At 41.3% G+C, this 17,926-nt stretch overlaps 1 protein-coding gene across 4 annotated transcripts in view; it reads left to right on the forward strand.

Annotated features, from left to right (window-relative positions):
* The window catches only part of TIMELESS (timeless circadian regulator), a 163,180-nt gene extending 145,737 nt beyond the window's left edge, over positions 1–17,443 (forward strand). For all 4 annotated transcript variants that reach the window (XM_030196703.1, XM_030196706.1, XM_030196705.1 and 1 more), the window contains exons 27-30: positions 4,044–4,299; positions 14,656–14,722; positions 15,195–15,274; positions 15,530–17,443. In XM_030196703.1, coding sequence (XP_030052563.1) covers positions 4,044–4,299; positions 14,656–14,722; positions 15,195–15,274; positions 15,530–15,615 — 489 coding nt within the window. In that variant the 3' untranslated portion in view covers positions 15,616–17,443. The remainder of the gene's footprint in view (positions 1–4,043; positions 4,300–14,655; positions 14,723–15,194; positions 15,275–15,529) is intronic.
* Positions 17,444–17,926: the final 483 nt, after the last annotated feature.

Consider the following 17,926-nt stretch of genomic DNA (forward strand, 5'->3'; position numbering starts at 1 on the left):
ACACCAGCCCCCCTCGTTACATGCAGATACCGCTCCGGTAAATCATCAATCAAAGGGCGGCGAGGACCGGGAGTGGAAGCAAAGGCAACACCAGGGTCAGTAGTTTTGGAAACCACAGCCCATGCAGGGCTGTGAAGAAATCAATTCGTCTCATCTGTCTCCAAACAGTTTAGAACTTCCGGGCCTGCTAGACTCTTAAAGCGAAACCAAACTCATCCGTTGACTGACCTGGCAGTAAGACCTTATTAAACCTCCAGGAATGGGAAGGCAGCGCATGCGCATAGTCGCCGGCGCCAGCGCGCCAACGCGGTAAGGTCTATTTTTAAAAACTTTTTAAATAGAACTCGACGGCAGCGCCGCAAAGCGGCGCCCTTGAAGGCAGGCGCCCCCCTGCGGCACTTACCTCGCTTACCGTGTTGGCATGGCCCTGCACAAGAACATTAGGACAAAAGTCTTCCAACAGTGTGAAAAAGGATTAAACCAACCATTCTATGAATGCCTCCCTCACTCAATGGGAGCAGAAAACCGCTGCCACTGAAACTTAGTGAAAAGCTTCTCCATGATTATGTTAAGTGTTGCATTTGTGTTGTTTATAATACTTCACTATGTATATTCACATTTGGATTTAGAAATTATCAATTTGGACACTGCACTGTTTAGTTTTTGCACATAATTTAGGGCAGGGATTTTCAATTCAGTACTCAGGATGCATCCAGTCTGGTTTTCAAGATATCCTCACTAGCATTTAAAGTTTTATTTGAACAGAATGAACTGATATTCAGACCGTGGAAGTTAGACTGGATAACTCCTGCAGTCGGCACTAAGCCCAGATATTCAGTGCCAGGCTGTTTCTGGTGACCGGCATTGAATATAGTAACAATAGTAAGTGATGGCAGAAAAAGACCTGCATGGTCCATCCAGTCTGCCCAACAAGATAAACTCATCTGTGTTACTTTTTGTGTATACCTGACCTTGATTTGTATCTGCCATTTTCAGGGCACAGACCGTAGAAGTCTGACCAGCACTAGCCCCACCTCCCAGCCACTAGCCCTGCCTCCCACCACCAGTGCTGCCACCCAATCTCCACTAAGCTTCTGAGGATCCATTCCTTCTGAACAGGATTCCTTTGTTTATCCCACGCTTTTTTGAATTCCGTCACCGTTTTCATCACCACCTCCCTCGGGAGGGCATTCCAAAGTATCCACCACTCTCTCCATGAAAAAATAACTTCCTGACATTTTTCTTGAGTCTGCCCCCCTTCAACCTCATTTCATGTCCTCTCGTTCTACCGCCTTCCCATCTCCGGAACAGGTTCGTTTGTGGATTAATACCTTTCAAATATTTGAACGTCTGTATCATATCACCCCTGTTTCTCCTTTCCTCCAGGGTATACATGTTCAGGTCAGCAAGTCTCTCCTCATACGTCTTGTATTGCAAATCCCATACCATTTTTGTAGCTTTTCTTTGCACCGCTTCAATTCTTTTTACATCCTTAGCAAGATACGGCCTCCAAAACTGAACACAATACTCCAGGTGGGGCCTCACCAACGACTTGTACATGGGCACCAACACCTTTCTTCTGCTGGTCACATCTCTCTCTGTACAGTCCAGCAACCTTCTGGCTGCGGCCACCGCCTTGTCACACTGTTTCGTCGCCTTCAGATCCTCAAATACTGTCACCCCAAGATCCCTCTCCCTGCCTGTACATATCTGGGTTATTTTTGACCAGTTTGAAGATAACCAGCTAAGTCAATATTCAGACTTAGCCGGTTATGCTTAAACCGGCCAAAGATATTCCAGGGTTTGATGCGACCAAATATGGCCGCTAAACCCGCTTTAAAAATTGGTGGACAGCTGGTTATATTCGCCACTGTATATCGGCAGATAGTACTGAATATCAGGGAGAATGAAAGATTTGGAAAGAGACTTTTCCATAAGGTTTTGGAAAAAAAGGTCAACCTTCATTTAAAAGCACAAATGGCAAGATGAATAAGGAGCTGTGCATCATAGGAACTTAGACTATGACAACAGTTGAGGCTTGTAAGGACCATCCAGTTCTCCAGTTTACTTCCTGTTGCAATGCCACAGTTGATCCCTGGCCTTTCCTTAACTTCTTGGCTACATAGGGATCCTCTGTGTTTATGCCAGGCTTCCTTGAATTCCATTATTATTTTTACCTGCACCACCTCCCCTAGGAGACTGCTCATCCTCCATCCTGTCTGGGAAGAAAAGTTTTCTGATTTTACTAATAGGTCTGCAAAGGGAAGGAAGTACCTGATTCACTGTGAAAGCCAGGTCAGTGAGCAATATCTGCACGCTGCAGTGGTTGATTCATGTGAGGTGTTGGTATAGATTTCTCTGTCCTTATGTAATAGGCAAGCGACCTTGTGTAGATGCTGCATTCCTCTGGCAGACTGTGGTGGATCCCTTCCCTGCCTGCAGGGCACTATTTTAAGTCCCTATGAGTCAGGAGTTGCTGTGAATGTAATACAGTTCACACTGAACTCATCCAATGATATATGTTGTTAATTAGTTTGTAGTACAATTTAGTTACTCTTAGGACATAGGGCTTATAGTGTTATGGTGAGAAGTAGGAAGGTCTTCAGTTATGATGCTAAACAAAGTATAATTGCTTATTTTATGTTTGGAGCAATTTCTGGGTCTTCAGTGCTGTGAAATTGTCAAACGAGGGAGGAAAACTTCTGTGAAGATGACATTTCTCCAGATATAAAGATGTCAAATCTTATATCTGTCAGCTAATAGAACCTCCTTGCTGGCCAAGACTGTCCTAGATGAAGAGCAAAATACCTTTGGATCTGCACAAAGTGGAGATTATAAATACACTGCATTTTAAAAGAACTAGTAGAGGATGAGCAGTGTGTGCTCAGTCTCTGGGTATAGTGATTCTAGCAGGTGACAGTCGGGTTGAATTCCTTTTTCTGAGCACTTGAGCAGTATAGCTCCACTGACACTTTTCTATTGTCCCCCATTGCCTCAGGTACAACACAGACTGCAAGGAAACTTAAGAGCCCTTTTACTAAGGTGCATCGAAAAATGGACTCCGCTAGTGTAGGCGCATGTTTTGGGCATTCGCAGATCCATTTTTCAGCGCGCCTGTAAAAAAGGCGTTTTAAAAAATTTCCAAAAATGGACGTGTGGCAAAATTAAAAATTGGTGTGCGCTCATTTTGGTTCTGAGACCTTACCGCCAGCCATTGACTTAGTGGTAAGGTCTCACGCGTTAACCGTGCGGTAATTGTCTATGTGTGTACAATGACAATTGCCACCCAGTTTCTGCCGTGCACCAGAAAATAAAAATTATTTTCCAGTGCGTGTAGTGCATGTGCGTCAAAAATGGAATTACTGCAAGGGCCACGCGGTAGCTGGGCGGTAACTCAAAATTGACACACGTTGAGCGCGCGTAGGCACCTATGTGGCTTAGTAAAAGGGCCCCATAGGGAAATAATCCGTGCACCTGCTTGCAACTCGCCCTGAACTTGAATTTGGAAAAGAAATAGGGGAAGTGACATGGCTTGACATGTAGTAACTGACCTGTAACTAGTTGCAAAGCGTTTGATTTAGTTGGATTTATTATTTTAAATGAGGATTTACATGGCTTCCACTTCTCCTCTTCCCACCCCTCAAATGTACTTGCAGAAATTCAGAGTATTGATCTGTGGCCATTCATTGGTAGATGATCTCCCTTCTCTTACAGGCATTCTATCAGACAGAAGAGGAATATAGAACTATACACAATAAATATTGCCTTATATCAGATTTTTAATTTTCATCTCGCTTTTGGGTTCATCTGACCTATGGGCTTTTTTCATGCAGTGCCCCCTTTACTTGGGGAGCCGTATGCAGAGCTTTTTCAAGGCTGACCTGTAGGTGCTGTACCCCACCTTCCCTGTTGTCAGTGCTGTTTCATGTCTTCTATTAGCCTTGGAGAGAAGGAGCCTCAGCTACAATCTGGGAGCCTTATGCTTATTGGATTTATCATGTGAAGAAAGAATCCTCAGAGCTCTGTGTTGGTTTCTCTAACAGGAATCTTTCTGGCGAATCCCAGCCAAGCTAAGCCCAGAGCAGCTTCGCAGGATGGCTGCCTCAATCGTCCTGGAGAATACAGATGGGGAGGAAAAGGAAGATGGCAGGGAGGAAACTACAGAGGCAGGGCAAGATGCTGAGGAAAGGAGCCCTCATCCGGAGCTGAAGGCTGAAGTACTTGGGGCCCTCTTAGAAGCCGATACGAAACAGCAGCCAAGCCATCTGATGTCAAACAGTGAAAAACTTGCAGAAGAGGGTTTGTATAACTTGATTTGTTTTGTCCCATTCATTTACCTCCTGTGTCCCAAAGGTGAACTAGAATTGAGGGAGTTTACTGTAGTAAACACCTTTACAAGAGATGACAAAGGCATCCAAAAGAACAATACATTCTGATAAGGGACTCCTTAGCAGTAGAGGGCTGGAAAATTATGGTGGGGAAACCAAAATCATTTGCTGTCCAGTTGCCTCCGTTTCTAGGAATACATAAAGTTCAGGGGTTAGCTAAAGAAATGCAAGTGGAGACTATATGATTTTATAGATATTGATTAGGTATGTGTCAAATTTATTTTAAACATATACGCAGCATATATTTCATTGGCTTTTTAATTCAATTTACTTAATTCATTTATCTATATATTAAATATATTATGAAGTTTTTGACTATTTATTAACATAATGTGTTTTATTTGATGTCTAACAGGATATTTTATTTGATGTCTGTTTAACAGGATATATATATATATATATATATATATATATATATATATATATATATATTTGTCTATGAATGTTATGTTAGTGATTTACATTATATTATTTTTATTCATATTTTATTCAATTTGTACAATTAAGTTCTATACAATATCATTTTGATATTTCAATTAATTTATTTTTTGTTTAACTGTATCACCATGGTGTTCTATTACTATCAGCCGAGTATGAGATTATGGTAATGTAATTATTATTTTATATCTATTTTTGTTTACTTGCTTTTATATTTGTTCTAATTGTTATATGATTGTTTGTTTTGTAGCCCCTGATGCAGCCCAGTGGGGCAAAGCACGGCCTGTGTCGGGCTTGTTAATTTTTTATTGATCCATATCAATTAAATATTGTTTTCCACATAAGTATCTGCTTCGTTTGGTGTCCACCAAAGATTCAGAAGCAATACAAGGAGTTGAGGAGGACTGTTTGGTTTCAGCAGGACAGTAAAAGGAATTATGTTCACAAATAACTTTAATTCCTTGTTGGAATGTTGTGAATAGAAGGTGGTTTTGGTGACAAGGAGGACAAAGGTCTTTTTCTGCCGTCATCTACTATGTTACTACACCACTTACAGATCTAGGGAATGAACTGCGCTTATTAAATAAACGCTGCAGTGTCCTCCAGCCCTGGTCCATCCTCATAATGTCCCTCCTTTTCCCTGCACGAGGGAAAAGGCGCTTTTCGTTCACTGTAAATAGTTGGGCAAGCCACAGGACATCGAGGTCCGAGAAATTAGGTTTTCTCCCTCTTGCAGCCATAATGACGCCTATATAGCACGGTAATACGCACGCACTATATTGACGTGGTTATGACACGTTTTGTTAAAGCTTTATTTTTAAAAAAAATTGCTCCCATACTTTTTGTACATATGTTATGCAAAGGGCTTTCGACCAATCACAGCGCTTTTAGCTGTGCTAATGTGCTGGGATTGGCTCACAGTTTGCTTATTCACTTTATGATTTTTCATGGCACAGAGCTGTCCTAACGAGAGCTCCAGACCTCTCGTTAGATTTCCTGCCTTTTTCCTGCGTAAAGGCAATCGGAAAAGGTTAGTGCATCTCGTTTCAATGGGGTTTTTACACTAATTGCTCATCTCCATTCCGTTTTCGTTAGCTGCTAGCTTCCTCGGTAAAAGCCCTTTGATGCATGCAACGGATCAAATTTTCCTCGTTGGAGGGTCATTAAAGGCTCATTAAGCTTTAGTGCATCTTTGTTACATTGACAGAATTCACTAGTGGCTGGGCCTGTCTGGCAGGCTGCAAATACAGTATCCAGTAGAAGCTGTAGTGTAAATATAGGCTGCACTAGTGTTGGTATCTAATTAAATTACATGAGGAAAGACAAAATCTGCCCTGGAAAAGGAATATCTTAGAAGTGGTCACACTTTATGGTGGTTCTTTACATATTTTTCAGCCTCTGATACTGAACTAGAGAACTGATTTACTGGCATGTAAGATATTTACTCATGATCGATAGACTAGCATAAGAGAGCATATTGCTCACAATGTTTTTTTTTTTTGCACCATTGAAATCATGCCTCTACTTTTTCAGGACTCTGCATAAGATTTGCAAAATAAAAGTACATTACTCACTCTGTAGGACTCATAGTTATAATGCCAAGCAATGTCTGTTAGAAATTATTTTCTAAAATTATATGGTTTCAGAATGAAACTACTGTAGTTTATGGTTTTGACACCTGAGGATAATGTGCTTTTTGTTTTGATAATTTTAGCTTCCTTATCATGCCAAACTTTTTCAGACAAGCAGATGGCAATAGAGAAACAGCTCAGACTCGCATCACTTCCCTTTTTGCAGCATGGTACTGCCTTCACTCTTCAGTTTACCTATTTCAACGCTCAGAACTAAGGGCTGAAGTTAAAAATCAGTTGCAGACAGCAACAAAAAAATGTTCTGAGCAAACCAGAACACCCCACAACCATATCCATACACAGTGGTGTGCTGGAGCCAGCCCGCAAGTGCTGTATGTTAAGTTTTTAAGAATTTTGGGAGCCAGTTATTAAAGTAGCCCCTCCCCCCTGTGGCTATTTTAACAACCGACTCCCAAATTTGGCCTCTGGCTCCCTCCTGAGCTCCCTTTCACTTTGCTGGCGGGGATCCTGAGCCCCACCAGCCAAATAAATGGACTGCTGCCACTCACTGCTGCTTGTTTCTGGCTCTGAGCAACATGCCAGGACTTCTTGCTCATGCTCTGGTTAAAAACGTGTCCTGGAGGGTGTTCTTTTCTCCCTGAATGTTCATATGCAAAGATTTGTTACCGAGTAGACATAATGAAAAAAAATGGAAAAAGACTTGAACTGATGAAGATCCAAGATAAAGCATCCTAAAAAGTGGGGTATAAATGTGCAAATAAATAAAAAAATAAATAAATGATGCAAGGTAACCAGTGAAACATAAAAAAGCAATTGAGAAAGGTAATGGTATGTTTTATTGCATAAGTAGAAGTATCACTAGCAGGGAAAAGGTAATATTGCTTATAGGTCACTTTGAATAATCCATTACATTTTGAAGTCGTACCTTTGTAAGGCCATTAAGAGGTGGTTCAGAAAAAGGGAAGCTTATTGTACTGAAGATGTATTCTCTAGAGGAAAGAAGAGAAAAGGTGGGGAGTGTGATTTTAAGAAATGTAAATATTTGACTAGCTTTAATAAACAATTAGAACAGTGATATTTTCTGTAGGTCAAAGAATAAAGCGAAGTTGCAGGGAGGAAGGTTCACAGGAAACATTAAAATAATTTACTGAGCGTAGTAGATACCTGGAATAGCATAGTGGTACATGTATTGGCAATCAGAATTGACTGCGTAAATATGCTTGGCATAGACACTCGACACAGCGATAAATGCTGAAGAGAGAATAACAAATGAGGGAGGAGACCTAAGTATTTGGTCAGTCATTTGAAAGTTTAAAAGGACCAAAAGAAGGTAGAATACAAGCCAGAGGGGCAGTGTGTGACAGCACAGGTACACAGAAGCATAGAAAAATGAGGGCAGATAAAGACCATATGGCTGCCTATCCATGCCATCTACTCTCTATATTACTCCCTTAGAGTTCCTATGTACTTGTCCCAAGCTCTCTTGAATTCAGAATCTGATTTTGTTTCCACCACCTCCACCGGGAGGCTGTTCCATGAATTCACCACCCTTTCCGTGAAGAAGTATTTTCTCAGGTTACTTCTGAGTCTATCCCCTTTCACCTTCATCCTGTGCCCCCTTGTTCCAGAACTTCCTTTCGGTTGACAAAGACATTCCTCCTGTGCATTTATGGCACATAAGTATTTAAATGTCTCTATCATATCTTCCCTCTCCCGTCTTTCTTTTCAAGTATACATATTGAGATCTTTTAAGTCTGTTCCCGTACGCTTTATGACAAAGACCACTGACCATTTTAATAGCTGCCCTCTGCACTGACTCCAAATGGCAAATTATATTTAATGTGAACAGGTGCAAAGTGATGCATGTAGGAAAGAGGAACCTGATGCAAGGTTCCACATTATTTATTTATTTGTTACATTTGTATCCCACATTTTCCCACCTATTTGCAGGCTCAATGTGGCTTACATGGTACCGTAAAGGCATTCGCCCAGTCCGGTAAAGAGCAAATACAGTGTGATGTGTGGTAGGATAATGTTCATGTGTTACAGACACATTTGGGAATCGTAGGATAAGGTTTATGTGTTACAGACACATTTGGAATCTTAGAGAGGGAGAGTTATGTTATGTCCATTGCGAGCTTTGGTTTCATTGTGTAGCAGGATCCAGGCATTTAAGTTGGGTCCATAGGGTATACCTTTTTGAACAGGTTGGTTTTTAGTGATTTCCAAAAGTTTAGGTGGTCATACGTTGTTTTCACGGCTTTTGGTAGTGCGTTTCACAATTGTGTGCTTATGTAGGAAAAGCTGGTTGCATAAGTTGATTTATATTTAAGTCCTTTGCAGCTCGGGTAGTGGATATGTTCTTGATGATCTGATTGTATTTCTGGTTGGTAGGTCTATGAGATCTGTCATGCATCCCGGGGCCTTGCCGTAGATAATTTTATGAACCATGGTGCAGAATTTGAAGGCTATACGTCCTTTGATTGGGAGCCAATGCAGTTTTTCTCAGAGGTGTTTGGCGCTTTCGAAACGCATTTTTCCAAATATAAGCCTGGCTGCTGTGTTTTGAGCGGTCTGTAGTTTCTTTGATTTGTTCTTTGCATCCTGCATAGATTCCATTGCAGTAGTCTACTGGCTTAATACTGCATTTTTTTGAGGGGTGGACGATGGGGAGCCGGTGGATATTGTGTATCTGGATTTTCAGAAGGCGTTTGACAAAGTGCCTCATGAAAGACTCCAGAGGAAACTGGAGAGTCATGGGATCGGAGGTAGGGTATTACTATGGATTAAGAGCTGGTTGAAAGATAGGAAGCAGAGAGTAGGATTGAATGGTCAGTATTCTCAATGGAGAAGGGTAGTTAGTGGGGTCCCTCAGGGGTCTGTGCTGGGACTGCTGCTTTTTAACATATTTATAAATGACCTAGAGATGGGAGTAACTAGTGAGGTAATTAAATTCGCAGATGACGCAAAGTTATTCAGGGTTGTCAAGTCACAGGAGGAGTGTGAAAGATTAAAGGAGGACCTTACGAGACTGGGGGATTGGGCATCCAAGTGGCAGATGAAGTTCAATGTTGACAAGGGCAAAGTGATGCATGTGGGTAAGAGGAACCCGAATTACAGGTATGTCATGCAAGGTTCCGCGTTAGGAGTCACAGACCTAGAAAGGGATCTGGGAGTCATCGTTGATAAGACGTTGAAAACTTCTGCTCAGTGTGCTGCGGCGGCTAAGAAAGCGCACAGAATATTGAGTATTATTAGGAAAAGGATGGAAAACAAGCACAAGGATGTTATAATGCCGTTGTATCGCTCCATGGTGCGACTGCACCTCGAATATTGTGTCCAATTCTGGTCGCCGCATCTCAAAAAAGATATAAAGGAATTGGAGAAGGGCGACGAAAATGATAAAAGGGATGGAACAACTTCCCTGTGAGGAAAGGCTAAGAAGGTTAGGGCTCTTCAGCTTGGAGAAAAGGCGGCTGAGGAGTGATATGATAGAAGTCTACAAGATAATGAGCGGAGTAGAGCAGACAGATGTGAATCGTTTGTTTACACTTTCAAACAATAATAGAACCAGGGTATACAAGATGAAGCTAGAATATGGTAGATTTAAAACAAATAGGAGAGAGTTTTTCTTTACTCAGCGTGTAGTTGGATTCTGGAACTCGTTGCCGGAGAATGTAGTGACAGCAGCTGGCCTTACGGAGTTTAAGGAGGGTTTGGACAGATTCCTGAAGGAAAAGTCCATTGAACATTATTAAAAAATTAATTTTTTTTTTTTTTTTTTTTTTTTTTGGGGGGGGGGGGGGGGGGGGTTGCCGGGTTCTTGAAGCCTGGATTGGCTGCTGTTGGAGACAGGATGCTGGGCTTGATACATAGTAACATAGTAGATGACTGTAGAAAAAAGACCTGCACGGTCCATCCAGTCTGCCCAACAAGATAACTCATATTTGCTACTTTTGTGTATACCCTACTTTGATTTGTACCTTTGCTTTTCAGGGCACAGACCGTATAAGTCTACCCAGCACTATCCCCACCTCCCAACCACCGGCTCTGGCACAGACCGTATAAGTCTGCCCAGCACTACCCCTGCCTCCCAACCACCAGTCCCGCTTCCCACCACTGGCTCTGGCGCAGGCCGTATAAGTCTGCCCAGCACTATCCCCGCCTCCCAACCACCAGCCCCGCCTCCTGATGGACCCTTGGTCTTTTCCCAGTATGGCGGTGCTTATGTATCAGGTTGCGAAATGGTTTCATGCGTTTGAGTTTCCACATTGAGTAGAACATTTTCTTTGTTGTAGTTTTCACTTGGCTCTCTAGTGTAAGGTTTCAGTCGATTGTAACGCCGAGGATTTTGAGGCTATCTGAGATAGGGAGGGTGTAATCTGGGGTGTTTATATTTGTGGGTTTGTTCGCATTGTGTTGGGATGATAGGATGAGACAGTGTGTTTTTTCGGTGTTGAGTTTTAGTTGAAATACATTTGCCCATGAGTTCATGGTGTTCAGGCTTAGCTTGATATCGTTGGTGATTTCAGTCGGATCATGTTTGTAAGGAATGTATATTGTGACATTGTCTGCGTAGATGAAAGGATTAAGGCCTAGGTTGGATAGGGACTTGGCTAGTGGGGTCATCATTAGGTTGAAGAGCGTCAGAGATAATGGTGATCCTTGGGGAACTCCACAGTTTGCTTTCCACGGTGAGGATATGTTTGTATTTGATTTCACTTGATATGTTCTAGTGGTTAGGAAACCCTTGATCCAACTAAGTGTTTTTCCACCAATTCCGAAGTAATCCAGGAGTCTTAGTAGTATGTTGTGGTTTACCTTGTCGAATGCACTAGACATGTCGAATTGGAGGAGAAGTATGCTTTTACCTGTAGCTATTTCCTGCTTGAATTTGGCTAGGAGCGTAATTAGTACTGTTTCAGTGCTATGGAGGGGGCAAAGTCCTGATTGTGAATCATGTAGTATAGAGAATTTGTTTATATAATTGGTAAGTTGTTTAGTTACCATTCTTTCCATCAATTTGATTACCAGTGGGATAGATGCTACTGGGTGGTAGTTAGTGATTTCGTTTGTTTTTTTTCTTGGTATCTTTTGGTATTGGGGTGAGTAGGATATTGCCATTTTCCTTAGGGAAGAGACCTTGTTGGAGCATGTAGTTTAGGTGGGATGTAAGGTCATCTATGTAGCGATCAGGGGCAGATTTTATTAGGTAGCTGGGGCAGGTATCCAATTTGCAGTGGGTGTCAGAGAACCTATTAATCGCCTGGGTAACTGTTTCGGCAGTGAGGAGGGTGAAGTTTGACCAGGTTCGGTCCGCTGGGTATTCTCCAAGAGTTGGGTCCAAACCATTGATGAAGTTTTCGATGTCAGTATTGTCCTGAGGTAACGTGTTGCGTAGGGTTACAATTTTTTCATTGAAGTATTTGGCAAGTTTATCTGCTGATGGGATGTCTGTGTTGGTTGTGGTGACTAAGGTGGTGTCTAGTAGTTTGTTCACGAGTTGGTATAATTTCTTTGCGTCTTTGTAATCAGGCCCGATTTTAGTTTTGTAGTATGACCTTTTGGTCTGTCTTATTGCGTATTTGTATTTTCTTTGTATTTGTTTCCATGCATTAAATGAGTGATCCTCCTTTGTTTTTTCCCATGCTCGTTCGAGTTTCCTGGATTGTGATTTTAATTTTGTCAGTTCTTCATTGAACCATGGTATTGAGTTATGACTTCGTGAGGTCCTTGTTTGTAGGGGTGCTATTTCGCCAAGTATACTTCTGCATCTTTTATCCCATTCTGTTAGATAGTGTATGGAGTCCGTTTGTGCTGTCCATTCGTTTTTGTATATCTGTTGCCAGAATGTTTTTGAGTCAGTTTGGCCTCTAGTGCTGTAAGTTGTGTGTTCTTGTATGCGGTGAGAGCCCTTCTTCCGCCATTTTATGGTTAGGTTTAATTTGTAGTGGTCGGTCCATGGTGTTTCTGTCTATGTGAAATCTGTTAATGTTAGGTTCTGTCCTATGCTTAGTTTGTGTGAGATGAGGTCAAGTGTGTGTACTTTGACATGGGTTGCTTGCATATTTGGCCATTTGAGATCGCATGAATGGAGGAATTCCTTGCATTCTTGTGCATTGATAGAGTTTGGATCTTCTAGGTGAAGGTTAATGTCTCCTAATACTAGTATATTGGAGTTTTTTACACAAGTGTTAGAGATGAGGTCCATGAGGTTTAGTTCACTGTCGTTCCAATTACCTGGTGGTTTATAAAACAAGACACAGTTTAGGTGATCAAGCAGGGTTTTGTTGTGGATTCTAATTGAGGTGATTTCAAGTTCGGTTGTTATGGACTTGGCAATGGTTTTGGTGGTAAAGTGGGAGCGATAGATTAGGGCTATGCCTCTGCCTCTTTTCTCTTCTGGTCCAGTGAGTGATTTTGTATCCTGGGGGGCATAGGTCTAGGATTATAGGGTCCTTTTGATCCTGGATCCAGGTTTCAGTGATGAAAAGTAGATCGAGGTTGTCTGACATGATCCAGTCTGCTATTATTGTTTTGTTTACTATGGATCTTGCGTTGACGTAACCCACTTAAATGTTTTGGTATGGGTCTTCTATGTTTAGTGTTGTGTAGATTTTTGTTAGTTGTCGTTTCTTGGTGTGGGTTTATGACCTTTCTTTCCTTTTTGTTGATGTTGTCCACATGTTGGTGTTTTTCTTTGATTTGATTGTTTTCAGTTTGATGAGGTGTGATATGTCTGGTCAGTCTTTGGTTGTGTAGTATGGGTATAAAGTTATTTTCTACGAGTGGGGTGGTTAATGTTAGGTGCATCAGAGTTAAGGAGTAGATTGCTAGGAGTAATTTGACTTTGTTCATTGTGGTACCAGTTCAGTCTGAATTACATTAGTAGTCACCACATAGGAAAAGGATCTAGGTGTCATTGTTGATATGTTGAAACCCTCTGCTCAGTGTGCAGTGTCAGCTATGAAAGTAAATAGAATGTTAGGAATTATTAGGAAAGGAATGGAGAACAAAACTGAGAATATTATAATGAAATATAGAAAAATATAAGCAGATAAAGACCATATGGCCTATCCAGTCTGCCTATCTATGTCATCTACTCTCCCTGTCACTCCCTTAGAGATCCTATGTACTTGTCCCAAGCTCGCTTGAATTCAGTTACTGTTTTCATCTCCCTTCATTTCACTGGGAGGCTGTTTCACAAATTTACCACTCTTACGTGAAGAAACATTTCCTCAGGTTATTTCTGAGTCTATTCCCTTTCACCTTCATCCTAAGCCCCCTTGTTCCAGAGCTTCCTTTCAGTTGAAAGAGACTCATCTCCTGTGCATTTATGCCACATACGTATTTAAACATCTCTGTCATACTACTGCAGCTCCTTGAGACTGGGCAAGTCACTTAATCCTTCATCGCCCAAAGCGTCAAAGATCACGCAATTAATTGTGATTACGAATTTTAATCGAAATGCAGCCCTAAATAAATTAAAGAATTAAAAGTAATAAAAAAGATGAGAAAATACAAATTACAAATTGAAGAATGTAAAACAGCAAACAGAATAGCTATAAACACCCTTACCATTTTCACAGCCTACTTTAGAAATGTAGCACTTCTTTTTGAAGTTGCAGTCTCCAGAATTGTATACAGTATTCTAAATGAGATCCCGCCAGAGTCTCGTATACAGTAGTGGTAAATGGAGCTCACTCTGAGAAAAAGCATGTTACCAGTGGTGTGCCACAAGGTTCGGTTCTTGGGACTTTTTAACTTTTTCGTAAACGATATTGCTGAAGTGCTGTTTTGCCTCTTTTCCTGATGGTGTAGATAACAAAGAAGGACCTAGCAAAGCTTGAAGAATAGTCCAGAATTTGACAGCAAAGATTTAATGCTTAAAAAATGCAGGGTCATGCATTTGGGCTGCAAAAACTTGAAGGAACGGTACAGTTTAGGGAATGAAGAACATTTGTGCACGAGAAGAGTGGGACTTGGATGTGATCATATGTGATGATCTTAAGGTGCCCAAACAGGTGGAAAGGGTGATGACAAAAGCTAGAAGGATGCTTGGGTGCATAGGGAGAGGAATTGCCATTGAATAATTGTCAGATGAATGCATGAGTGTGAGTGTATCTTGACCAATGGCAACATATAGATTTTCCAGTCGGTTCTAGCAGCTCTATTTGCAGCACTGTGAATGGACAGCTGTGTTTTCTGAATCTGATACATCTTTACTTGCATTGCAGAAGGAGATGTGACCGAAGAACAGCTGTGGCAGAAGAGACCCATTGAGTCAGATTCAGACTCAGAGAGGTGAATATATTTGATTTTTCTTAACAGGTTTCCCCACCTCATTCTGAAAATAGTGAAGTGAATAGTCACCCAGATTTTCAGCCAGTCTAAATGTTTCACTGTGAAAACTGAATATTCCAGCATAACTTTTTATGGATAACTGCTTTTTTCTACGTTCAGTTGAAGGCAAATGTTATATGGATAGCAGTGGAATTTTGCCAGTTTCCATATAACCTTTTGCCTCACACCCAATAACTTGCTCCAAACAAGTTACCGCTTTGGACAGAAAACGTTTGGGTATATATTGACCTATGCAGATAAATTGTGGCTGTAAAAATGCAGGGAATTGTAGGGGAGTTTGAATAGTGCCTCTATCATGATTTATTTCTGTCTCCTTTTTTTATGCTGGAGAGGAGAGACTTGGGTTGGTTTTGAATTTTGATCTGAAACTAATGCTACTAACCTGCCTTTTTTTTTTTTTAATGTATTCTAGGGAGGAAGGTGTCCAATCAAAGCCTGCCTCCAAAAGGGTTAGAGTCGTAGACAGTGAGGATGAGGAGGGAAGCAGCAAAGGTTGGTTATCCTATACTACATGTTTCATTGGGGTTGTGTATCTCTTAAGTCCATAGGAAGAGGAGAGTGTGTCTTGGTTTCAGAAAAGCCTTTGGGAGAATACCACGTATTATCTGAGCTTCTGGGTGGGAGGGGAAGATTACTGCAAATCATTTCTTTGGTTGCTATTGGAAGCACTGGCACTAGCCATGCCCTGTATGGTACCAGATTTTAGTTGCTAAGGTACACAGACTAATGGATCTCTTTCCATTGCAGAGGTGATGGAGCAGAGCCAGGACTCCGAGGGGAGCATAAGACCTAGCAAGAGGAGGAACTTCCAGATAGATGAAGATGAGGACTAATCAAGTATTTGATGGACCCCATTCTCTTTTGTCTGCCACCTCTGGGCCAACTGATCCTGTGAAGAAGTTGCAATAGGTGGGGAGGGGGGGGAGGAGGAGAGGGCATTTTGAGTCCTTACACCTTTCACATGTTTGAACAGTCTGTAGGTGAAACATTTTCTGATATCCATTCAAGTGCTTCACCCTAGGTTAGAATTTCTCGTGGTGAGGTAAGAGGAAGAAACAGCAATCCAATTATGTACATCTGCAGTGCTAATCAAAAGCAATAAATCTCTGCCTCCACTGTTTTATTCCAATTAAAAAGTTTTATCTTTTTTGAGTATAGTTGAGAGAATACCTTTTTAGTACAAATCTTTTTTAGTGAACACAAAGAGTGGGAGGGATATTCTAGTATGGTTCCAGAAGAGTGATTTACTTAGATGTCTGAAGAAAGAAGAGCCCAAATAGGGAGCAGTACTGTAACATAGACACTTAGTTACGTTCCTGTTATATGCATATGTGTGCACAGTTCTGTAATATGCACTTAATGCATATTAAAGGGTGCCCATGGGTGGAGCCTAAGCAGGACACCCAAATATGCATGTATTTTGTGCTTTTCTCTAACATTTATATAGCAAAAGCTCTGTGACTAGCATAAATGCCCACGTCTAAATTATAGACACATCTAACTTTGGCTAGAATTCTATAAAAGAAAGTAGGTGGCTATTTAGCTGCACCCTGTTACAGAATTGTCTTGAAAATGCCTTTGGAGATTGGCTTTCTAAAGGAAGGACATTTTGAGTGAGCTTAAAAAGCTGAGTTCTGTCTTTAAGATATGTATATATATATTTTTTATTCTTCATATTGTGTTAATGAATTCTACATTTTGTGAATGAAATACTTGGCCCTATTCAGTGGAGCTGCAGTAACATGGGAGGGGAGGAGCATGAACCCGGTGCCGGAATCAGTTGCCCCTTACAGTGGGGGAAAGGGACTTCCCAACAACGTGCAGCAGGGCACAACCTTCAGATGGAAGGGGAGAGGCGGGAAAAAATGCGGCTGAGGCCAACACAGAATGTTTGCGCAGTGGAATGCCTTGAAGGACCAGAAGTTCTACACTGAATTAATAATGCCTTAAACTTTCTTTCTACAACTGGCTCTCTTGCTGTGCATCCCATATTATGCTTCACCTTTTCTGGAAGAAAGGATTGGATGGGCACTTATGCCTGTCTCTTATAAAATACATGAATAAGTGCACGTTTTTACTGGCACATATACAAAAATTACTCCTGCCTTACAGCACGTATCATTTTGTGTGGCAGTTTTATAAAAGAACAGACGTACATTACGCCCATTTAATATGGGCAACATATGCAGCTGTGTGCCTGCACAGCCTAGGCGTCCAGTTATAAACTAACCCTCTGTGCAGCACCCCAAAGAAATATGTGGTACAGAATAAGGATGGAGCTTGTGTCATCTGAAATCCAGGCTACATGGCACAGGAACAACTTAAATCTCTCTCTTCCCCCCGCCCCCAAATGCCACTTCTTATTTGAGTGGGAGAAGTATTCCTGTGGCAGACATTAAGTTTTCAGTTTGGTCACCTACAGCTTTTTTGGAGGTTTTCGAATTCCAAAGGGATACATAGGTTTGTTTTTAATTCCATGCAGTCACCTGTTCTGTTTTTGTGAATCTTAATTCCTGTTCCTCAGGTTTGTTGGGCTTTGAGTATTAATGAGCTCACCACAAAGTTGTTTTGGTTTGTTGGTGGGAAAATGTTAAGTGTTTTGATAATCAAGTGTTATTATTTTCTTTAAAACATGAACAGAAAAGGAATAAACATTTTGTTAAACTATGAAGTTTGTGTATATTGTGTCTCTTTGGAACGCATTCTGTGGAATAATACAGAAGTGCATCTATCTGGCTAATTTCCAGTACCTAGTTCTGTAGCTATTGGAAGCTTTCGGAGTTGGGGGGATGAACTGTGTTTGGGGGGTGAGGGAGTTTATACCAGACAGGTTTTCTGCACTAGCATGTAAATTGAAAACAATAGTTATATCTTTAAAATAAAAATGTTTAATATGTTGACTAAGGAACAAAGCCAAGGAGGTATTCTGCTGCTGCTTCATTGAGTGAATGGGGAGGCAAGAACCCACACATTGCATTAAAGGAAGGGAGAGAAAAGTGGAGGAGTAACAAAAAAGACTTATTAAACTAATTTCTGATCCACTTAACAAACATTTGGCACGTGTGCCTGAAGCCAGAGGTAATTGCCCACAAGGGCTTGGGACCCTGTATGACATGAGTTGGCAATGGAGTTTAGACAAACAGA

Source organism: Microcaecilia unicolor, chromosome 3, assembly GCF_901765095.1.
Source record: "Microcaecilia unicolor chromosome 3, aMicUni1.1, whole genome shotgun sequence".
Classification (NCBI taxonomy): Eukaryota; Metazoa; Chordata; class Amphibia; order Gymnophiona; family Siphonopidae; genus Microcaecilia; species Microcaecilia unicolor.